Source organism: Cherax quadricarinatus, chromosome 76 (assembly GCF_038502225.1).
Source record: "Cherax quadricarinatus isolate ZL_2023a chromosome 76, ASM3850222v1, whole genome shotgun sequence".
NCBI lineage: Eukaryota > Metazoa > Arthropoda > Malacostraca > Decapoda > Parastacidae > Cherax > Cherax quadricarinatus.
In genome coordinates, this window is record NC_091367.1 from 5,139,336 (window position 1) to 5,155,648 (window position 16,313).

Genomic DNA, 16,313 nt, shown 5'->3' on the forward strand with positions numbered 1-16,313 from the left:
TCTCTCTTCACCTTAATTCGCTCTTGTCTTCTCTTCAATTACCACCTTTCTATGTTCATGTAGCATCTCACTTTTCCCTACCCCCCTGGGAAGTTCCAGCTGTTCGAGTCTGTTCTTTCTCCCTTGCTCGAAAGCCCAACTGTCTACGGTCGCTTCCCGCTCTTTTTTTCTTGACCACTTCCACTCTCATTCTCATGCCATTGCTGTGTACACAGATGGCTCTAAGTCTTCTGATGGCGTAGGATTCGCAGCAGTGTTTCCGGACAGCGTCGTACGTGGGCATTTACTATCTTCGGCTAGTATTTTTACTGCTGAATTGTATGCCATCCTTGCAGCACTTATCCGTATTGCATCTATGCCTGTGTCATCTTTTGTGGTTGTCTCAGACTCCCTTAGTGGTTTACAGGCTATACAGAAATTTGATACACCTCACCCCTTAGTCCTCCGTATCCAACTTTGGCTACGCTGCATCTTTACCAAGCATAAAGATATTGTTTTTTGTTGGGTCCCTGGTCATGTTGACGTACAGGGCAATGAACAGGCAGACACTGCTGCGCGGTCAGCAGTACATGACCTACCAGTTTCATATAGAGGTATTCCATTTACGGACTATTTTGCTGCAATATCTTCCCACCTTCACACCCGTTGGCAACAACGTTGGTCTACTATGCTCGGCAACAAACTTCAATCTATTAAACCGAGTATAGGTTACTGGCCGTCTTCTTATCACCAGTGTCGAAGTCGGGAGACTACTCTCTCCCGTCTTCGCATTGGCCATACTCGTCTTACTCATGGATATCTCATGGAGAGGCGCCCTTCTCCTCTCTGTGAGAATTGCCAAGCTCCATTATCAGTCAGCCACATTCTGTTGGACTGCCCACTTTATCAACGAGCACGCAGAATTTACCTCCATCGTCGTCTTCGCTCCGCTGCTCTCTCTTTACCTTCCCTTCTCGCTGATGGACCCACCTTTCATCCGGACTCTCTCATTGACTTTTTGACAACAACTTACTTCACAAATTCTGATACCTTCAGCCCTTTCTACTTTAATCTCTTGCTACCCTCTACCCCCGCACTATCCCCTGCCCCGCTGTTTTCTGTAACCTACTGATCATCCCTCCTCCCTTCTGCCACCCAATACCCTCGCTTCCTACCCTACCCTGCAGCGCTGTATAGCCCTTGTGGCTTAGCGCTTCTTTTTGATTATAATAATAATAATCTCCCAAGTGTTCTCTTGATCCTAGCAACTGGAGCTAACCTCCAGTTCCTCAGATCAAACCTGATTGCCTTCATTCCTTTATGGGTTGAATGCATCCCTGTGAGTATAATGACCTGTATGATGAGTGTCAAGAGAAGCATATGCACTTGCTTTCACACTATTGATATTAAATACACAGGAATACTGTTCCATTAAGGTCTGCTGGCATGGTAAACTTAGACATGTAATATGGTAAGATGAGATTAAACTTTTTATAAAGAGTGCTTTAGATCTCATACCAGTCAGGGAGATGTGTTGATACTGGTGAGAGGCTATTGAACCCAGGAACAGGACTTCCTTAGAATAAACCTGAATGCCTACCATTAACAAGTCATGTTTAGTGCTTTCCCTGATTAAAATAATGTTCACAAAAAAAAAAAAACTTCTGGATCACAAAATTGGCCAAGTTCATTCTCTTAGGGAACACATGACCCATATAGATTTAGCGCTCAGGATTATAATAAGACAACACATAATGTGATAGGAAGTCTTTTACAAGTGCATTGCAGATCCCTAAGCAGACAAAGCACCAGACTGTATACAAGATATTACCACTTGAAAACCATTGTACATGTAGTCTGATGCTGGTTATCTTGTGTACCTGTATCAAGGCACCATCCTTTCAAGCCCCCCTTGCTGTATAATCCTCCGGGTTTAGCGCTTACCCCTTGATTATAATAATCAAGCCCCCCTCACCAGCCTTGATGATGAGCCTTGATGCTGGTGAGGGGCTCTTAATCCAAGGAAATAGGTCCATCCTCCCTTGGATCAAATATGAATGCTTATCGTATTTCTCTTGATGCCATATGACTCCTATGGGTTTAGTGCTTCCATGAATAATGGAGAGGTGCCCAGCCTATGTTGGTTGCACAATTTTTGATTGATTGTAGAGCTGTTGACACATCTTGTTACAATTAATTTTGATCTTTTTTTCGGAGTCTGGAGCCCCATAACTTTACCTGCTCTTTGCAGAATCTTAATTTCTAAGCAGACTATTCATTGTTTTTTTAAACTGACAAATAAAGCGACTTAAAAGGTACGACAGCATTCTGGAAGTTAAGAGAAGATAAACCAGGATTCCTAAGTTTCAGACCCTGGAGATAGAGCTCAGAATTGACCCATGCTAGAACAAATAGGTGAACATGCAGACACACAGCCAGGAGCTTTGACTCAAGCCCTGCAACCACAAATAGGCTAGTACACACATGCACACACATCTGGAAATTGTGGCAGCGGAGGCAGGATCCATACATAGCTTTAAGAAGAGATATGATAAGCTCATGGAGCAGGGAGAGAGCGGGCCTAGCAGTGACGAGGGAAGAGGCGGAGCCAGGAGCTAAGAATAACCCCTGCAACCACAAATAGTTAAGTACATATTTCCCCATGTTACTCTGTTAAAATAATTAAAGTTGTACCACAAATAGTCTATTGTTTATTCATAAATATAGTCAGGACAATAAATATCTTGGAATTAAGATGGTATACGCATATATAAAGAATATACTAGTGAAAACTGGCACTATATATATATATATATTATATATATATATATATATATATATATATATATATATATATATATATATATATATATATATATATATATATATATATATATATATATATTACTGAGAGTACATGGGAAAGGCAGACAGTAAATTACATAGACGTTCACACTGAGGTTATTTGCTAAGAATGACCATTTATTTCTCCCTAGCATTAAAGACTATCATGTATTAACTAGAAGTTTGAGTCAAGGCTAGTAAAGCAAAATGCTCTTTCCCAACCTCCACCCTGGCATGAAACAGGCAGGGAGGGGGGTGGGATATATCATATGAAAAAAAAAGACTTGGAATTTACAGGAGATGGAAGTGGATGGAAGATAAATTACATCTTGGTACCGTTCCTATCGTAAATAATTACATTATTGCACTAACTACCATTGACAGAGCTGTGAGTGGCAGTGGAACATTTACTGTCTTCAAGTTCATATTAGTGGGTAGTTAGTTTGTTCCATTCTGTAATTGTTTGCTTCAGAACCCTCACACAGGTTTTACATTGCATCTCTTGCCTCAAGGTTTCATTCTGTTGTTTCCATTTAATGATTCATTTAGAACTTCAAACAGTTCTCCACGTCTGTGTCAAAACCATTCGGTATCGTGGTTACTTTGGCTTGCAGATGATTAGCATGGCTTGCAGATGATTAGCATGGCTTGCAGGTGATTAGCATGGCTTGCAGGTGATTAGTATGGCTTGCAGATAGCATGGCATGCAGGTGGTTAGTGATGTGAGTCAGGTGGGTTGTTTGCTGAAAGAAATGAAAATAATGAATATTTGTGACTACATAAAAGTTGAATTTTCTCAGACGTGATATAAACATTGTATACACTGCACAAAACAAGCCGCTAGGAACAGGACTATCAGCTCAAAGCCTTTCGCACTGTTTCCAGTGCTTCGTCAGGAGCTTTGCAGTTTAAAATGTGGGTTATTTTCCAATTAATGGTCCCTTGTTTGCAATTGTATGCAAATATTAGATATATAAAACAGCAGCAGTACCTGTCAATAGTATGTAATATGTTGGTAGACTAAAGGATGCTGACTTGTTTTGGGTTATCCTAGGTAATTTAAACTATGTATGATAATTGTACTTATGTGTACCTGTGCCTAAATAAACTTACCCATACTCTACCAATAAATGTAGTGCAGAGCAGTTGTGCGTTACAGACACCTAAAGTCAGCACCTGATCAGCCGGGCTGTGGTTCACACGTCAGTTTACATGTGGCCAGCAGTAACAGCCTGGTTGATCAGACCTTGATCCACCACGAGGCCTGGTCTCTGACCGGGCCGTGGGGGCGTTGGCCCCCAAAACCCTCTCCAAGTAAACTCCAGGTTTGTTACTATGTATGCTCTGTGTAACTGTATTTATGTGTACTTGTACTTAAACTATCCTGTCAGACACAGGAGCATCTTGGGATCTTAATACAGGGAATTCTTCACTTGCATAACCTATAGTCATGACCTACTTCCATCTGGATTTGTCCAAGGTGACGCCGCCTGCGACTGCTTCACCTCACCTGTCTGCAGTATAAGCTACTTTTTCGTGCATATGCTGTGTTCTTATCAAGGTGATGGACTGATTACATCGACTCCAGGCTGAGGGGACTGATTACCTCAGACTCCTTCTAATCTGATTTTGGAGCCACTGTGTGGTGAAATTTTTCCACAATAAAGATACCTAAGTGTTGCACATGTGTCTAATTTCTCCACTAAATAATCTCGCTTCAGCCGCATCACTACGATTCAACCCCCTCCCCCCTCCACACACACAAAACTCACAACATACCTGCTATATATATATATATATATATATATATATATTCTCAGGTGAGTTGCCATCACTCTGAAGTTTGTCTGTAATACCTTCCCCTGAATCTTCTGAAGCCAGGTCTCCTCCTCCTGAAGGGGCGACGACGAGGCAGGAGGAAAGAGTCGTCGTAGTAGTCCAGCTGTGAGTACGGGTCCAGCACCTGCGGGTTACCCTTAGTTAGAGTACTGATATCCTAAGTTTGAGTACAGATATCCTAAGTTTGAGTACAGTTATCGTAAGAGTACAGTTATCCTAAGATAGAGTACAGTTATCCTAAGATTGAGTACAATCATCCTAAGTTTGAGTATAATTATTCTAAGTTTGAGTAATAAACTGGAGAATGAATGAAACAGTTTTCATGGGAACTGTTCAACAGGATATATAACCGAGGTGTATACCCTGAGGGATGCATACCCTGAAGGATGTATACCCTGAGGGATGTATGTTTACCACTGGACATGCACTGGGAGGTGTATATCTTTCCATGGAGCTGAACTCTTCTCCAGGCTGAGGGACTGACCATCTCAAATAGTTTTTCTCCGTGGATAATGAACTGATTACATCATCTATATTGCACTACTACTGCTGCCTCTGTATTTGACTGAAGAATCCTACTGTGTAGGCGAAACGTTTCTTAATGTATCTTAATCATCAACTTGGTATTTTATACCATTTCCAACATAGTTTAACTTCAGACCCGGAAGTTTCTGTATACAACTAGGTTGTGTTGTGACTAATTTACGTGTTGTGTCTAACTTACAAAGGAGATTATAAGAAGTCCCTCATGAAAGATTAACACGGAAATTACAAATTATCGCAGACGTAGAAGATTAACTCGTCGATGAGAGTTTTTATGTTAAGTGAACGATGCTGGAGCTGTTACCAGTGGAGTCCCACAAGGATCAGTACTGACCTCACTTATCTTGCAAATTTGCATATATCGCCAGTTTGAGATTAGTGAGAAATTAAACGAGGTTCCTGTTTAAGGGATGCAGGTAAACTCTACATACAGTTTTAAGAGTCGTCAGAGAAGTCATCAGTAACTCCCAGTAAAGTCAGCAGCATTCTGCGACCTCTTCACCACAGAGTGCTAATGAGGCTAGAACCAGCAATGCTGTTAGCTAAATTTAAGAGGTGGGGGTAGGAGCCAACACCGGGTCCCCCTTCCCTACAGATATAAATCGGTTAAGAAAGGTTCGTCAGGAAACAAGACAAGTGTTTCCTGACGCGGGTTTTAGATGACGACCTGCCGTTGGAGCTTTTGTTCATCTGACCGAGGCCTTACCCTGGCTTACCGGTCCACCCCTTTAAAAATTATGGTCATAGTTATATCCATTGTTATAAATCGGTTAAAAATCGAAACATTAAGGGACTGTCTTATTTCCACTGGCGTCCTTAATCTTGTCCTCCAGGATGCGACCCATACCAGTCGACTAACACCCAGGTACCTACTTGCTTGCTAGGTGAACTGAGACAACAGGTGTAAGGAAACACGCCCAATGTTTCCACCCTTGCCGGGAATTGAACCACGGACACTCAGCGTGTGAAGCGAGAGCGTCACCTACCAGGCCACGGGCCATTGTGGCCTGGTAGTTCATGGGAAAGATAGCAAAGGGCTTGGAAGACCAGACCGAGGATATCTATCGAGAAGAACTATCTTCTGCGTAGACTGAGAACTATCAAATATCATCAAGGTGAGTCAAAAATGAAATGGCAGAAGGTATTTTAAGGCAGAATATAGGAAAAAAACATGTGTTGGTACTCACCCTATGTGGTAGTGTGGGAGGGCCATACACTGGTACCGGCTCACTTACACCATAAGTCTTCTGTACTGAACTGTAGTCTGAAACCGAGGGCTGGTAGCCCCCAAGACTACCAGAAACAGCAGGGGGATTGTAGCTGTACCCCTGTGGCTCCTTGTAAGTAGTCGCAGGTGCCTTATATTCGGATTCTGGCTCTTTATAAGTTGTCGAAGGTGCCTTATATGTAGAGTCTGGCTCCTTATAAGTAGTTGAAGGTGCTTTATATGTAGATTCTGGCTCCTTATAAATTGTCGATGGTGCCTTATATTCAGACTCTGGCTCCTTATAAGTTGTCGAAGGTGCCTTATATGTAGAGTCTGGCTCCTTGTAAGTAGTTGCAGGTGCCTTATATGTAGATTCTGGCTCCTTATAAGTAGTCGCAGGTGCCTTATATTCAGACTCTGGCTCCTTATAAGTTGTTGAAGGTGCCTTATATGTAGAGTCTGGCTCCTTGTAAGTAGTTGAAGGTGCCTTATATGTAGATTCTGGCTCCTTATAAATTGTCGACGGTGCCTTATATGTAGATTCTGGCTCCTTATAACTAGTAGAAGGTGCCTTATATGTGGAATCTGGTTCTTTATAAAGTGTCGAAGGTGCCTTATATGTAGATTCTGGCTCCTTATAAGTAGTAGAAGGTGCCTTATATGTGGAATCTGGTTCTTTATAAAGTGTCGCAGGTGGCTTATATTCAGATTCTGGCTCCTTATAAGTAGTAGAAGGTGCCTTATATGTGGAATCTGGCTCCTTATAAAGTGTCGATGGTGCTTTATATACGGTTTCTGGCTCCTCATAGGTTGTTGATGGTGCCTGATATGTGGGCTCAGGAGCCGTATACTTAGTTTTAGGTGGGAGATAGCCGTTACTGCCAGAATTAGCCTCAGGTGCCCTGTATTCCGATTCAGGAGCCTTATAAGTGGATTTTGGAGGCACATAATTTGGGATGGGAGCCTTGTATTCAGTTTCTGGAGCCTTGTATTCGGATTCTGGAGCCTTGTATGTAGGAGTTGGAGGTCGGTAATCATATCCGGCTTCCGGAGCCTTGTATTCATTCCCTGGAGCTTTATATTCAGGCTCTGGAGCCTTGTATGCAGGGGACGGTGGTTGGTAGTCGTATCCTGCTTCTGGAGCCTTATATGCCGTCATTGGAGCCTTATATACCGTCTCTGGAGCCTTGTATTCGGGTTCTGGAGCCTTGTATGCAGGGGATGGAGGCTGGTAGTCGTAGCCTGCCTCTGGAGCCTTATATTCAACCTCCGGAGCCTTGTACTCAGATTTTGGAGGGCTGTATTCATACCCTTTACTTGGAGCCTTGTATTCAGATTCCGGAGCCTTGTATTCAGAGTCTGGCGCCTTGTATTCATAACCTTTACTTGGAGCCTTGTATTCAGACTCCGGAGTTTCGTATTCATAACCTTTACCTGGTGCCTTGTATTCAGATTCCGGAGCCTTGTATTCGGGTTCTGGAGCCTTGTATTCAGATTTTGGAGGGGTGTAATCATATCCTTTGCTTGGAGCCTTGTATTCAGATTCCGGAGCCTTGTATTCAGAGTCTGGCGCCTTGTATTCATAACCTTTACTTGGAGCCTTGTATTCAGATTCTGGAGCCTTGTATTCATAACCTTTACTTGGAGCCTTGTATTCAGACTCCGGAGCCTTGTATTCAGATTCTGGCGCCTTGTATTCATAACCTTTACTTGGAGCCTTGTATTCAGATTCTGGAGCCTTGTATTCATAACCTTTACTTGGAGCCTTGTATTCAGATTCTGGAGCCTTGTATTCAGATCCTGGCGCCTTGTATTCATAACCTTTACTTGGAGCCTTGTATTCAGATTCTGGAGCCTTGTATTCAGATCCTGGCGCCTTGTATTCATAACCTTTACTTGGAGCCTTGTATTCAGACTCCGGAGCCTTGTATTCAGATTCTGGCGCCTTGTATTCATAACCTTTACTTGGAGCCTTGTATTCAGATTCTGGAGCCTTGTATTCAGATCCTGGCGCCTTGTATTCATAACCTTTACTTGGAGCCTTGTATTCAGATTCTGGAGCCTTGTATTCAGATCCTGGCGCCTTGTATTCATAACCTTTACTTGGAGCCTTGTATTCAGACTCCGGAGCCTTGTATTCAGATTCTGGCGCCTTGTATTCATAACCTTTATTTGGAGCCTTGTATTCAGATTCTGGTGCCTTGTATTCAGCTGCAGGTGCCTTGTACTCAGCTGCTGGTGCCTTGTACTCCGCTGCAGGTGCCTTGTACTCAGCTGCAGGTGCCTTGTAACTTGATTCAGGAGCCTGGTATGTACTTTCAACAGGAGCAACTGGGGTCGGGGAACTGTAGCCTACCTGGGGTGCAATATAATAAGCAGATGCTTGAGGGGCTACGTACTGGGGAGCGACCACCCCATATGTAGGAGTTACCCCAAAAGATGGAGGTACCCCATAGGAAGGAGTTACGCCAAATGAGGGGTTAACCCCGAAGGGAGAAGAGTAGGTTGGGTAAACCGGAGGGTTGTAGACATACCCTGCCTGGTAAGAAGCAGGAGAAGCGTGAGAAATGACAGGATGGAAGGATAAAGCAGATTGTCCCGATGGTAAATGAGTCACTGCCTTGTCTGCCTTTCTCCGTTTTCTCTGGGTGATGTTCTTGGGTTTTCTTTTATGGAAGAGCTTAGCACCTAGTGGAGTATTCGTATTTTTCGACTCCTGCGCTACCATCTTCGTTTCATGGGTGATTTTTGCTTTATCCACCTCGCTTCTCTTCTGGGCCACTTCACTGTTTCCTTCAAAACTGTCAGCATTTGGTAAGGCAAAATCAGCAGACGTCTCGACTGACTCCTCCCCGGGCAAGACCTCTCTGGGTACAGCTGGGGCAGTGAACTTTTGGTTAAGTCCACTTACTGAGTCCAAGTTGCTGGGAAGTGCAGGTGAAAGTCCACCCAGGGCCAACACTGCCACAGTCAACACCAACCATCGCTTCTGAAAAGGTTAGTTAGTTTAATATGTTATTATGCGCCCCATACCATGGTGTGGACGGTAGTTTAAAGCTTACATAGGTACATAATGGGTCCAGGGACTGTACCTCAACATTACAGAGGTACATAAGGGGTCCAGAGACTGTACCTCAACATTACCTTACAATATTAGGAGAGTTTTTGGTAAATAATAATAATGCCCTGAGAAAGAATTATGTTGAACGACTGAGATATAAGAATCCAGTCTTCAAGATCACACTAAAATGCTAGTACTAGTAATACTAATACTAGTATTAATAATTCAGCAGCAATGTGTGTGTACACACTTCCCTAACAGCGTAGAGAGTTGATAAAAATGCTAGTTTAGTCTAGTTGAACAAATGAACAAAAGTGACACCCGGTTGATGCACAAGAACTCCGCGGCGGAGAAATTGAACACTTTCACGCGTCACTGAACATATGGCCAGCAAGAGCAGGCAGAAATATTAAACACAAAAATTGTGTGGTATATGTGTGTGAGGTTTTCCTTCAGCACCTGCTGGAGGTGAACTCTGTGTCTGAGTGAACCTAGAGTGTTTCTGAGTGAACCTGGAGTGTTTCTGAGTGAACCTGGAGTGTCTGAGTGGACATGGAGTGTCTCTGAGTGAACCTGGAGTGTCTGAGTGGACATGGAGTGTCTCTGAGTGAACCTGGAGTGTTTCTGAGTGAACCTGGAGTGTCTCTGAGTGAACCTGGAGTGTCTCTGAGTGAACCTGGAGTGTCTGAGTGTATTTGGAGTGTCTCTGAGTGAACCTGGAGTGTTTCTGAGTGAACCTGGAGTGTTTCTGAGTGAACCTGGGGTATCTGAGTGTATTTGGAGTGTCTCTGAGTGAACCTGGAGTGTCTGAGTGGACATGGAGTGTCTCTGAGTGAACCTGGAGTGTCTGAGTGGACATGGAGTGTCTCTGAGTGAACCTGGAGTGTTTCTGAGTGAACCTGGAGTGTCTCTGAGTGAACCTGGAGTGTTTCTGAGTGAACCTGGAGTGTCTGAGTGAGCCTGGAGTGTTTCTGAGTGAACCTGGAGTGTTTCTGAGTGAAACTGGAGTGTCTGAGTGAGCCTGGAGTGTTTCTGAGTGAACCTGGAGTGTCTGAGTGAGCCTGGAGTGTTTCTGAGTGAACCTGGAGTGTCTGAGTGTATTTGGAGTGTCTCTGAGTGAACCTGGAGTGTTTCTGAGTGAACCTGGAGTGTGAGTGAACCTGGAGTGTCTCTGAGTGAACCTGGAGTGTTTCTGAGTGAACCTGGAGTGTCTGAGTGAACCTGGAGTGTCTGAGTGTATTTGGAGCGTCTCTGAGTGAACCTGGAGTGTCTGAGTGGACATGGAGTGTCTGAGTGTATTTGGAGTGTCTCTGAGTGAACCCGGAGTGTTTTTGAGTGAACCTGGAGCGTCTGAGTGAGCCTGGAGTGTTTCTGAGTGGACATGGAGTGTCTGAGTGAACCTGGAGTGTCTGAGTGTATTTGGAGCGTCTCTGAGTGAACCTGGAGTGTCTGAGTGGACATGGAGTGTCTGAGTGAATCTGGAGTGTCTCTGAGTGAACCCGGAGTGTTTCTGAGTGAACCTGGAGTGTCTCTGAGTGGACATGGAGTATCTGACTGTATATGGAGTGTCTGAGTGTATCTGGAGTGTCTCTGAGTGAACCTGGAGTGTTTCTGAGTGAACATGGAGTGTCTCCGAGTGAACCTGGAGTGTCTCCGAGTGAACCTGGAGTGTCTCCGAGTGAACCTGGAGTGTCTCCGATTGAACCTGGAGTGTCTCCGAGTGAACCTGGAGTGTCTCCGAGTGAACCTGGAGTGTCTCTGAGTGAACCTGGAGTGTCTGAACCTGGAGTGTCTCCGAGTGAACCTGGAGTGTCTCCGAGTGAACCTGTAGTGTCTGAACCTGGAGTGTCTCCAAGTGAACCTGGAGTACCTGAACCTGGAGTGTCTCCGAGTGAACCTGGAGTGTCTCCGAGTGAACCTGGAGTATCTGAACCTGGAGTGTCTCCGAGTGAACCTGGAGTGTCTCCGAGTGAACCTGGAGTGTCTCCGAGTCAACCTGGAGTGTCTGAACCTGGAGTGTCTCCGAGTGAACCTGAAGTGCGTCCGAGTGAACCTGGAATGTCTCCGAGTGAACCTGGAGTGTCTCCGAGTGAACCTGGAGTGTCTCCGAGTGAACCTGGAGTGTCTCCGAGTGAACCTGTAGTGTCTGAACCTGGAGTGTCTCCGAGTTAACCTGGAGTGTCTCCGAGTGAACCTGGAATGTCTGAACCTGGAGTGTCTCCGAGTGAACCTGGAATGTCTCCGAGTGAACCTGGAGTGTCTCCGAGTGAACCTGGAGTGTCTCCGAGTGAACCTGTAGTGTCTGAACCTGGAGTGTCTCCGAGTGAACCTGGAGTGTCTCCGAGTGAACCTGGAGTGTCTGAACATGGAGTGTCTCCGAGTGAACCTGGAGTGTCTCCGAGTGAACCTGGAGTGTCTCCGAGTGAACCTGGAGTGCCTCCGAATGAACCTGGAGTGTCTGAACCTGGAGTATCTCCAAATGAACCTGGAGCGCCTGAACCTGGAGTGTCTCCGAATGAACCTGGAGTGTCTCCAAGTGAACCTGGAGTGTCTCTGAGTGAACCTGGAGTGTCTGAACCTGGAGTGTCTCCGAGTGAACCTGGAGTGTCTGAACCTGGAGTGTCTCCGAGTGAACCTGTAGTGTCTGAACCTGGAGTGTCTCCGAGTGAACCTGGAGTGTCTCCGAGTGAACCTGGAGTGTCTGCGAGTGAACCTGGAGTGTCTGAACCTGGAGTGTCTCCAAGTGAACCTGGAGTGCCTGAACCTGGAGTGTCTCCGAGTGAACCTGGAGTGTCTGAACCTGGAGTGTCTCCGAGTGAACCTGGAGTGTCTCCGAGTGAACCTGGAGTGTCTCCGAGTGAACCAGGAGTGTCTGAACCTGGAGTGTCTCCGAGTGAACCTGGAGTGTCTCCGAGTGAACCTGGAGTGTCTGCGAGTGAACCTGGAGTGTCTCCGAGTGAACCTGGAGTGTCTGAACCTGGAGTGTCTCCGAGTGAACCTGGAGTGTCTCCGAGTCAACCTGGAGTGTCTGAACCTGGAGTGTCTCCGAGTGAACCTGAAGTGCCTCTGAGTGAACCTGGAATGTCTCCGAGTGAACCTGGAGTGTCTCCGAGTGAACCTGGAGTGTCTCCGAGTGAACCTATAGTGTCAACCTGGAGTGTCTCCGAGTTAACCTGGAGTGTCTCCGAGTGAACCTGGAATGTCTGAACCTGGAGTGTCTCCGAGTGAACCTGGAATGTCTCCGAGTGAACCTGGAGTGTCTCCGAGTGAACCTGGAGTGTCTCCGAGTGAACCTGGCGTGTCTCCGAGTGAACCTGTAGTGTCTGAACCTGGAGTGTCTCCGAGTGAACCTGGAGTGTCTGAACCTGGAGTGTCTCGGAGTGAACCTGGAGTGTCTGAACCTGGAGTGTCTCCGAGTGAACCTGGAGTGTCTGAACCTGGAGTGTCTCCGAGTGAACCTGGAGTGTCTGCGAGTGAACCTGGAGTGTCTCCGAGTGAACCTGGAGTGTCTCCGAGTGAACCTGGAGTGTCTGAACCTGGAGTATCTCCAAATGAACCTGGAGTGCCTGAACCTGGAGTGTCTCCGAGTGAACCTGGAGTGCGTCCGAGTGAACCTGGAGTGTCTCTGAGTGAACCTGGAGTGTCTCCGAGTGAACCTGGAGTGTCTCCGAGTGAATCTGGAGTGTCTCCGAGTGAACCTGGAGTGTCTGAACCTGGAGTGTCTCCGAGTGAACCTGGAGTGTCTGAACCTGGAGTGTCTCCGAGTGAACCTGGAGTGTCTCCGAGTGAACCTGGAGTGTCTCCGAGTGAACCTGGAGTGTCTCCGAGTGAACCTGGAGTGTCTCCGAGTGAACCTGGAGTGTCTCCGAGTGAACCTGGAGTGTCTCCGAGTGAACCTGGAGTGTCTCCGAGTGAACCTGGAGTGTCTCCGAGTGAACCTGGAGTGTCTCCGAGTGAACCTGGAGTGTTTCCGAGTGAACCTGGAGTGTCTCCGAGTGAACCTGGAGTGTCTCCGAGTGAACCTGGAGTGTCTGAACCTGTAGTGTCTCCGAGTGAACCTGTAGTGTCTCCGAGTGAACCTGTAGTGTCTCCGAGTGAACCTGTAGTGTCTCCGAGTGAACCTGTAGTGTCTCCGAGCGAACCTGTAGTGTCTCCGAGTGAACCTGTAGTGTCTCCGAGTGAACCTGTAGTGTCTCCGAGTGAATGCAGTTGGATCAAAACATCATATCTGACTCCTCTGTCCAAGGTGAGGGTTATTTAACTATTGTTCCAGTCACGGTATTGTGCCTCTTTGTTCTTTAATACAGAACGTCTTTATGAGTGAATAAAGAGTGCATTATGAGTCAATAAAGAGTGCATTATGAGATCTTGCAGTCCGCCTGAATGAGCATCGAAATGCCTCTAACAGAGACGATGAAAGGTACGCCTGTGTCCTCCACAGAGACTCCACGGGGCATTTGATGAAGTAGATTGAGGCACAACTCGTTCTCACCGAACCAGACCTCAGACGCCGACGGTGCCTAGAAGCCTCACTAATCGCCGTCACCGACACTATATAATAAACTTATTAAACTAACTAACGACACTATAGAACGCAACACTGGAAACTACAAAATTTCAAAAACATTGGCATACATGATACTTAAGCAGCACCAACCCAACAACACAGGAGTCACATGATTTCATCGTCCTCTTCAGGTCACCATGACATTCTTCAGGTCACCATGAGTCACTCACATCTCACTCTCCGCCTATATATATAATGTCTTTCTACCTCTGTATGTTAGAAGTGATCAAGGTCCCAGGACCGAAACGTTTTCTAATAAATATGACTTAGTGTTTGCTTACGTGTCTTTCTAAAGCAAAACCTCCAGTAAATATAATCGGAATAATAACAAACGATTCACATTTTTTTTATAGATGATTCACATAATTCCAATACTGCACATAACCTCTTAACTCTTACTTACAAGTGTAGATCAATGTGCAGACATACAAATTATTCTTGATTAAATTGTATGGTAATATAAGAATATATATATATATATATATATATAATATATATATATATATATATATATATATATATATATATATATATATATATATATATATATATATATATATATATATATATATATATATATATCACTACATGGAGAGGGAAAGGTGAGTGACAGATGGCTGACAGCTGGTGAGGTTCTGGTTCTCTCGGTGTTTTTAGTTTCACTTGAGATTGTCTTCACTCTTCTCATCTGTGGCTAAACCCGTAAGGGTTATGCAGCGAGTGAATGAGAGGAAATTAGGCGTGATCTGAGGAAAGGGAAGGAGAGCTCTAGTTCCTTGAATCAGAAGTCTTTTAGTGGCATGGAGTCGCCCCCTTTAAATGAGAAGAAAATGTAAAGGCCACGGTGCTCTTATACATCTGTTTATTACAGTAAAGAAGTCACATCTGAAGGACCCAGGCTCGATTCCTGCCCCGACGGGAACTGTGGGCATGTTCCCTTATACCTGTTGCCTGTGCTCACTTAGCAGCAGGTAGGTAACTGGGCGTTAGCTCACTATTATAAGTGGCATCCTGAGGAAGGAGATCAAAATACCCCAATTATAATAAAGCACAATGAGTGACTTTCTTGGTTAATCCTGAGACACTAACATTCCGGGTTAATAATCTGAATAAAATCTTCACTATTCAGCTTCATTAACATAACATACTGGTCCCACCAACTGCAGTCTTTGGACATGTTTAAAACTAATGGATATAATTGCCTATCGATGCCAATTATATCCAGTTTTCCTTGAAAGTTAATGGTAGTTATCGGATCACATCCGAAGTCTCATGTGCTTTCTGGGTAACTTGGCCATTGCTTGGTCAGGTTAAGCACTGTTTATGTAGCCAGTGACTGGAAGGACCTCGAGGAGTCATGGCTTCTCTCAGACTCTGCTATATCTTCATTTTATCAATTATATTCAAAATGTTATTAAAAGTTTGCCGTTATCATATTTATCAACTTTCATAACATAACAGCAGACAATCTATAAGCGCAAGACACTTACCATTGTTAAATTTGTGGTTGTTCTCCTTTATGTTCAGCTTGGCAGACGACACATTACCACGAAGAAAGCAGCACTAGTAGACTAAACAATATTTACACCTTATAATCCAAGAAATATTCACACCAAAACTAAGGACACTGCAGACTTTCTGGTGGTTGTTCTCGGAGCGAGAAAGACTGAACTACTGAGCAGAAGTGGTCAGTAATTAGCTTTATATACTGAGGGTGTGGCTAGTGAGGGGGGCTTGTGAGAGGGGTTAGTGAGAGAAGCTGGTGAGAGGGATCGTGGACGACACAAGACAGCAGCAGCTATCGTGTTCCCTTCACTAGTGAGGTCGTCACCATGTGAGGCTGTTACTACAAGCTGTCATGTTGTTTACGTCCAGAGGCCATCAACACCGTGCTGGTTGTCGGATATCTATATTCACAACACATTAATATGCAATATGCTGTATTTTTGCTATTTTTGAAATTATGAAAACAAATTAAATGTTTTATAGGTCATAAAAGATGCATTTTGATTATAAAATGAACTCGTACATAATTATACTAACATAGAAATTATGAAGACTGGCAGATTCAGGATACACTTTCACTAGGTGTGATGGCCATCCTCATTTAACATCGACACCATGCCTAACCCTTCTAGGGTTGGGTAGGTGCCTGAGTCCGAGCTTATAGCTCACAAGACTGTCATTCCCATTAGCCCCCTTGGGGCGGGGATGGCAGACCAGAGAGGCCTAGCTTGTGGCTAGGCCTGGGGACAGTTGGTCCCAAAGATGAG

At 44.9% G+C, this 16,313-nt stretch overlaps 1 protein-coding gene across 1 annotated transcript; it reads right to left on the reverse strand.

Moving 5' to 3' along the window:
- Positions 1-4,602: 4,602 nt before the first annotated feature.
- On the reverse strand, positions 4,603-15,832 carry LOC128703701 (uncharacterized). The gene is made up of 3 exons (XM_070101188.1): positions 15,531-15,832; positions 6,393-9,401; positions 4,603-4,786 (listed from the first exon to the last, which is right to left on the reverse strand). The coding sequence occupies exons 1-3, from the start codon at positions 15,531-15,533 to the stop codon at positions 4,655-4,657; spliced, it is 3,144 nt and encodes a 1,047-aa protein (XP_069957289.1). The 5' UTR covers positions 15,534-15,832; the 3' UTR covers positions 4,603-4,654.
- Positions 15,833-16,313: the final 481 nt, after the last annotated feature.

Coding starts and splice junctions, on each gene's coding strand:
- LOC128703701 (XM_070101188.1), bottom strand. Junction 4,787..6,392: donor CTCCCACACTACCACATAGG/GTGAGTACCAAC, acceptor GGTAACCCGCAG/GTGCTGGACCCGTACTCACA.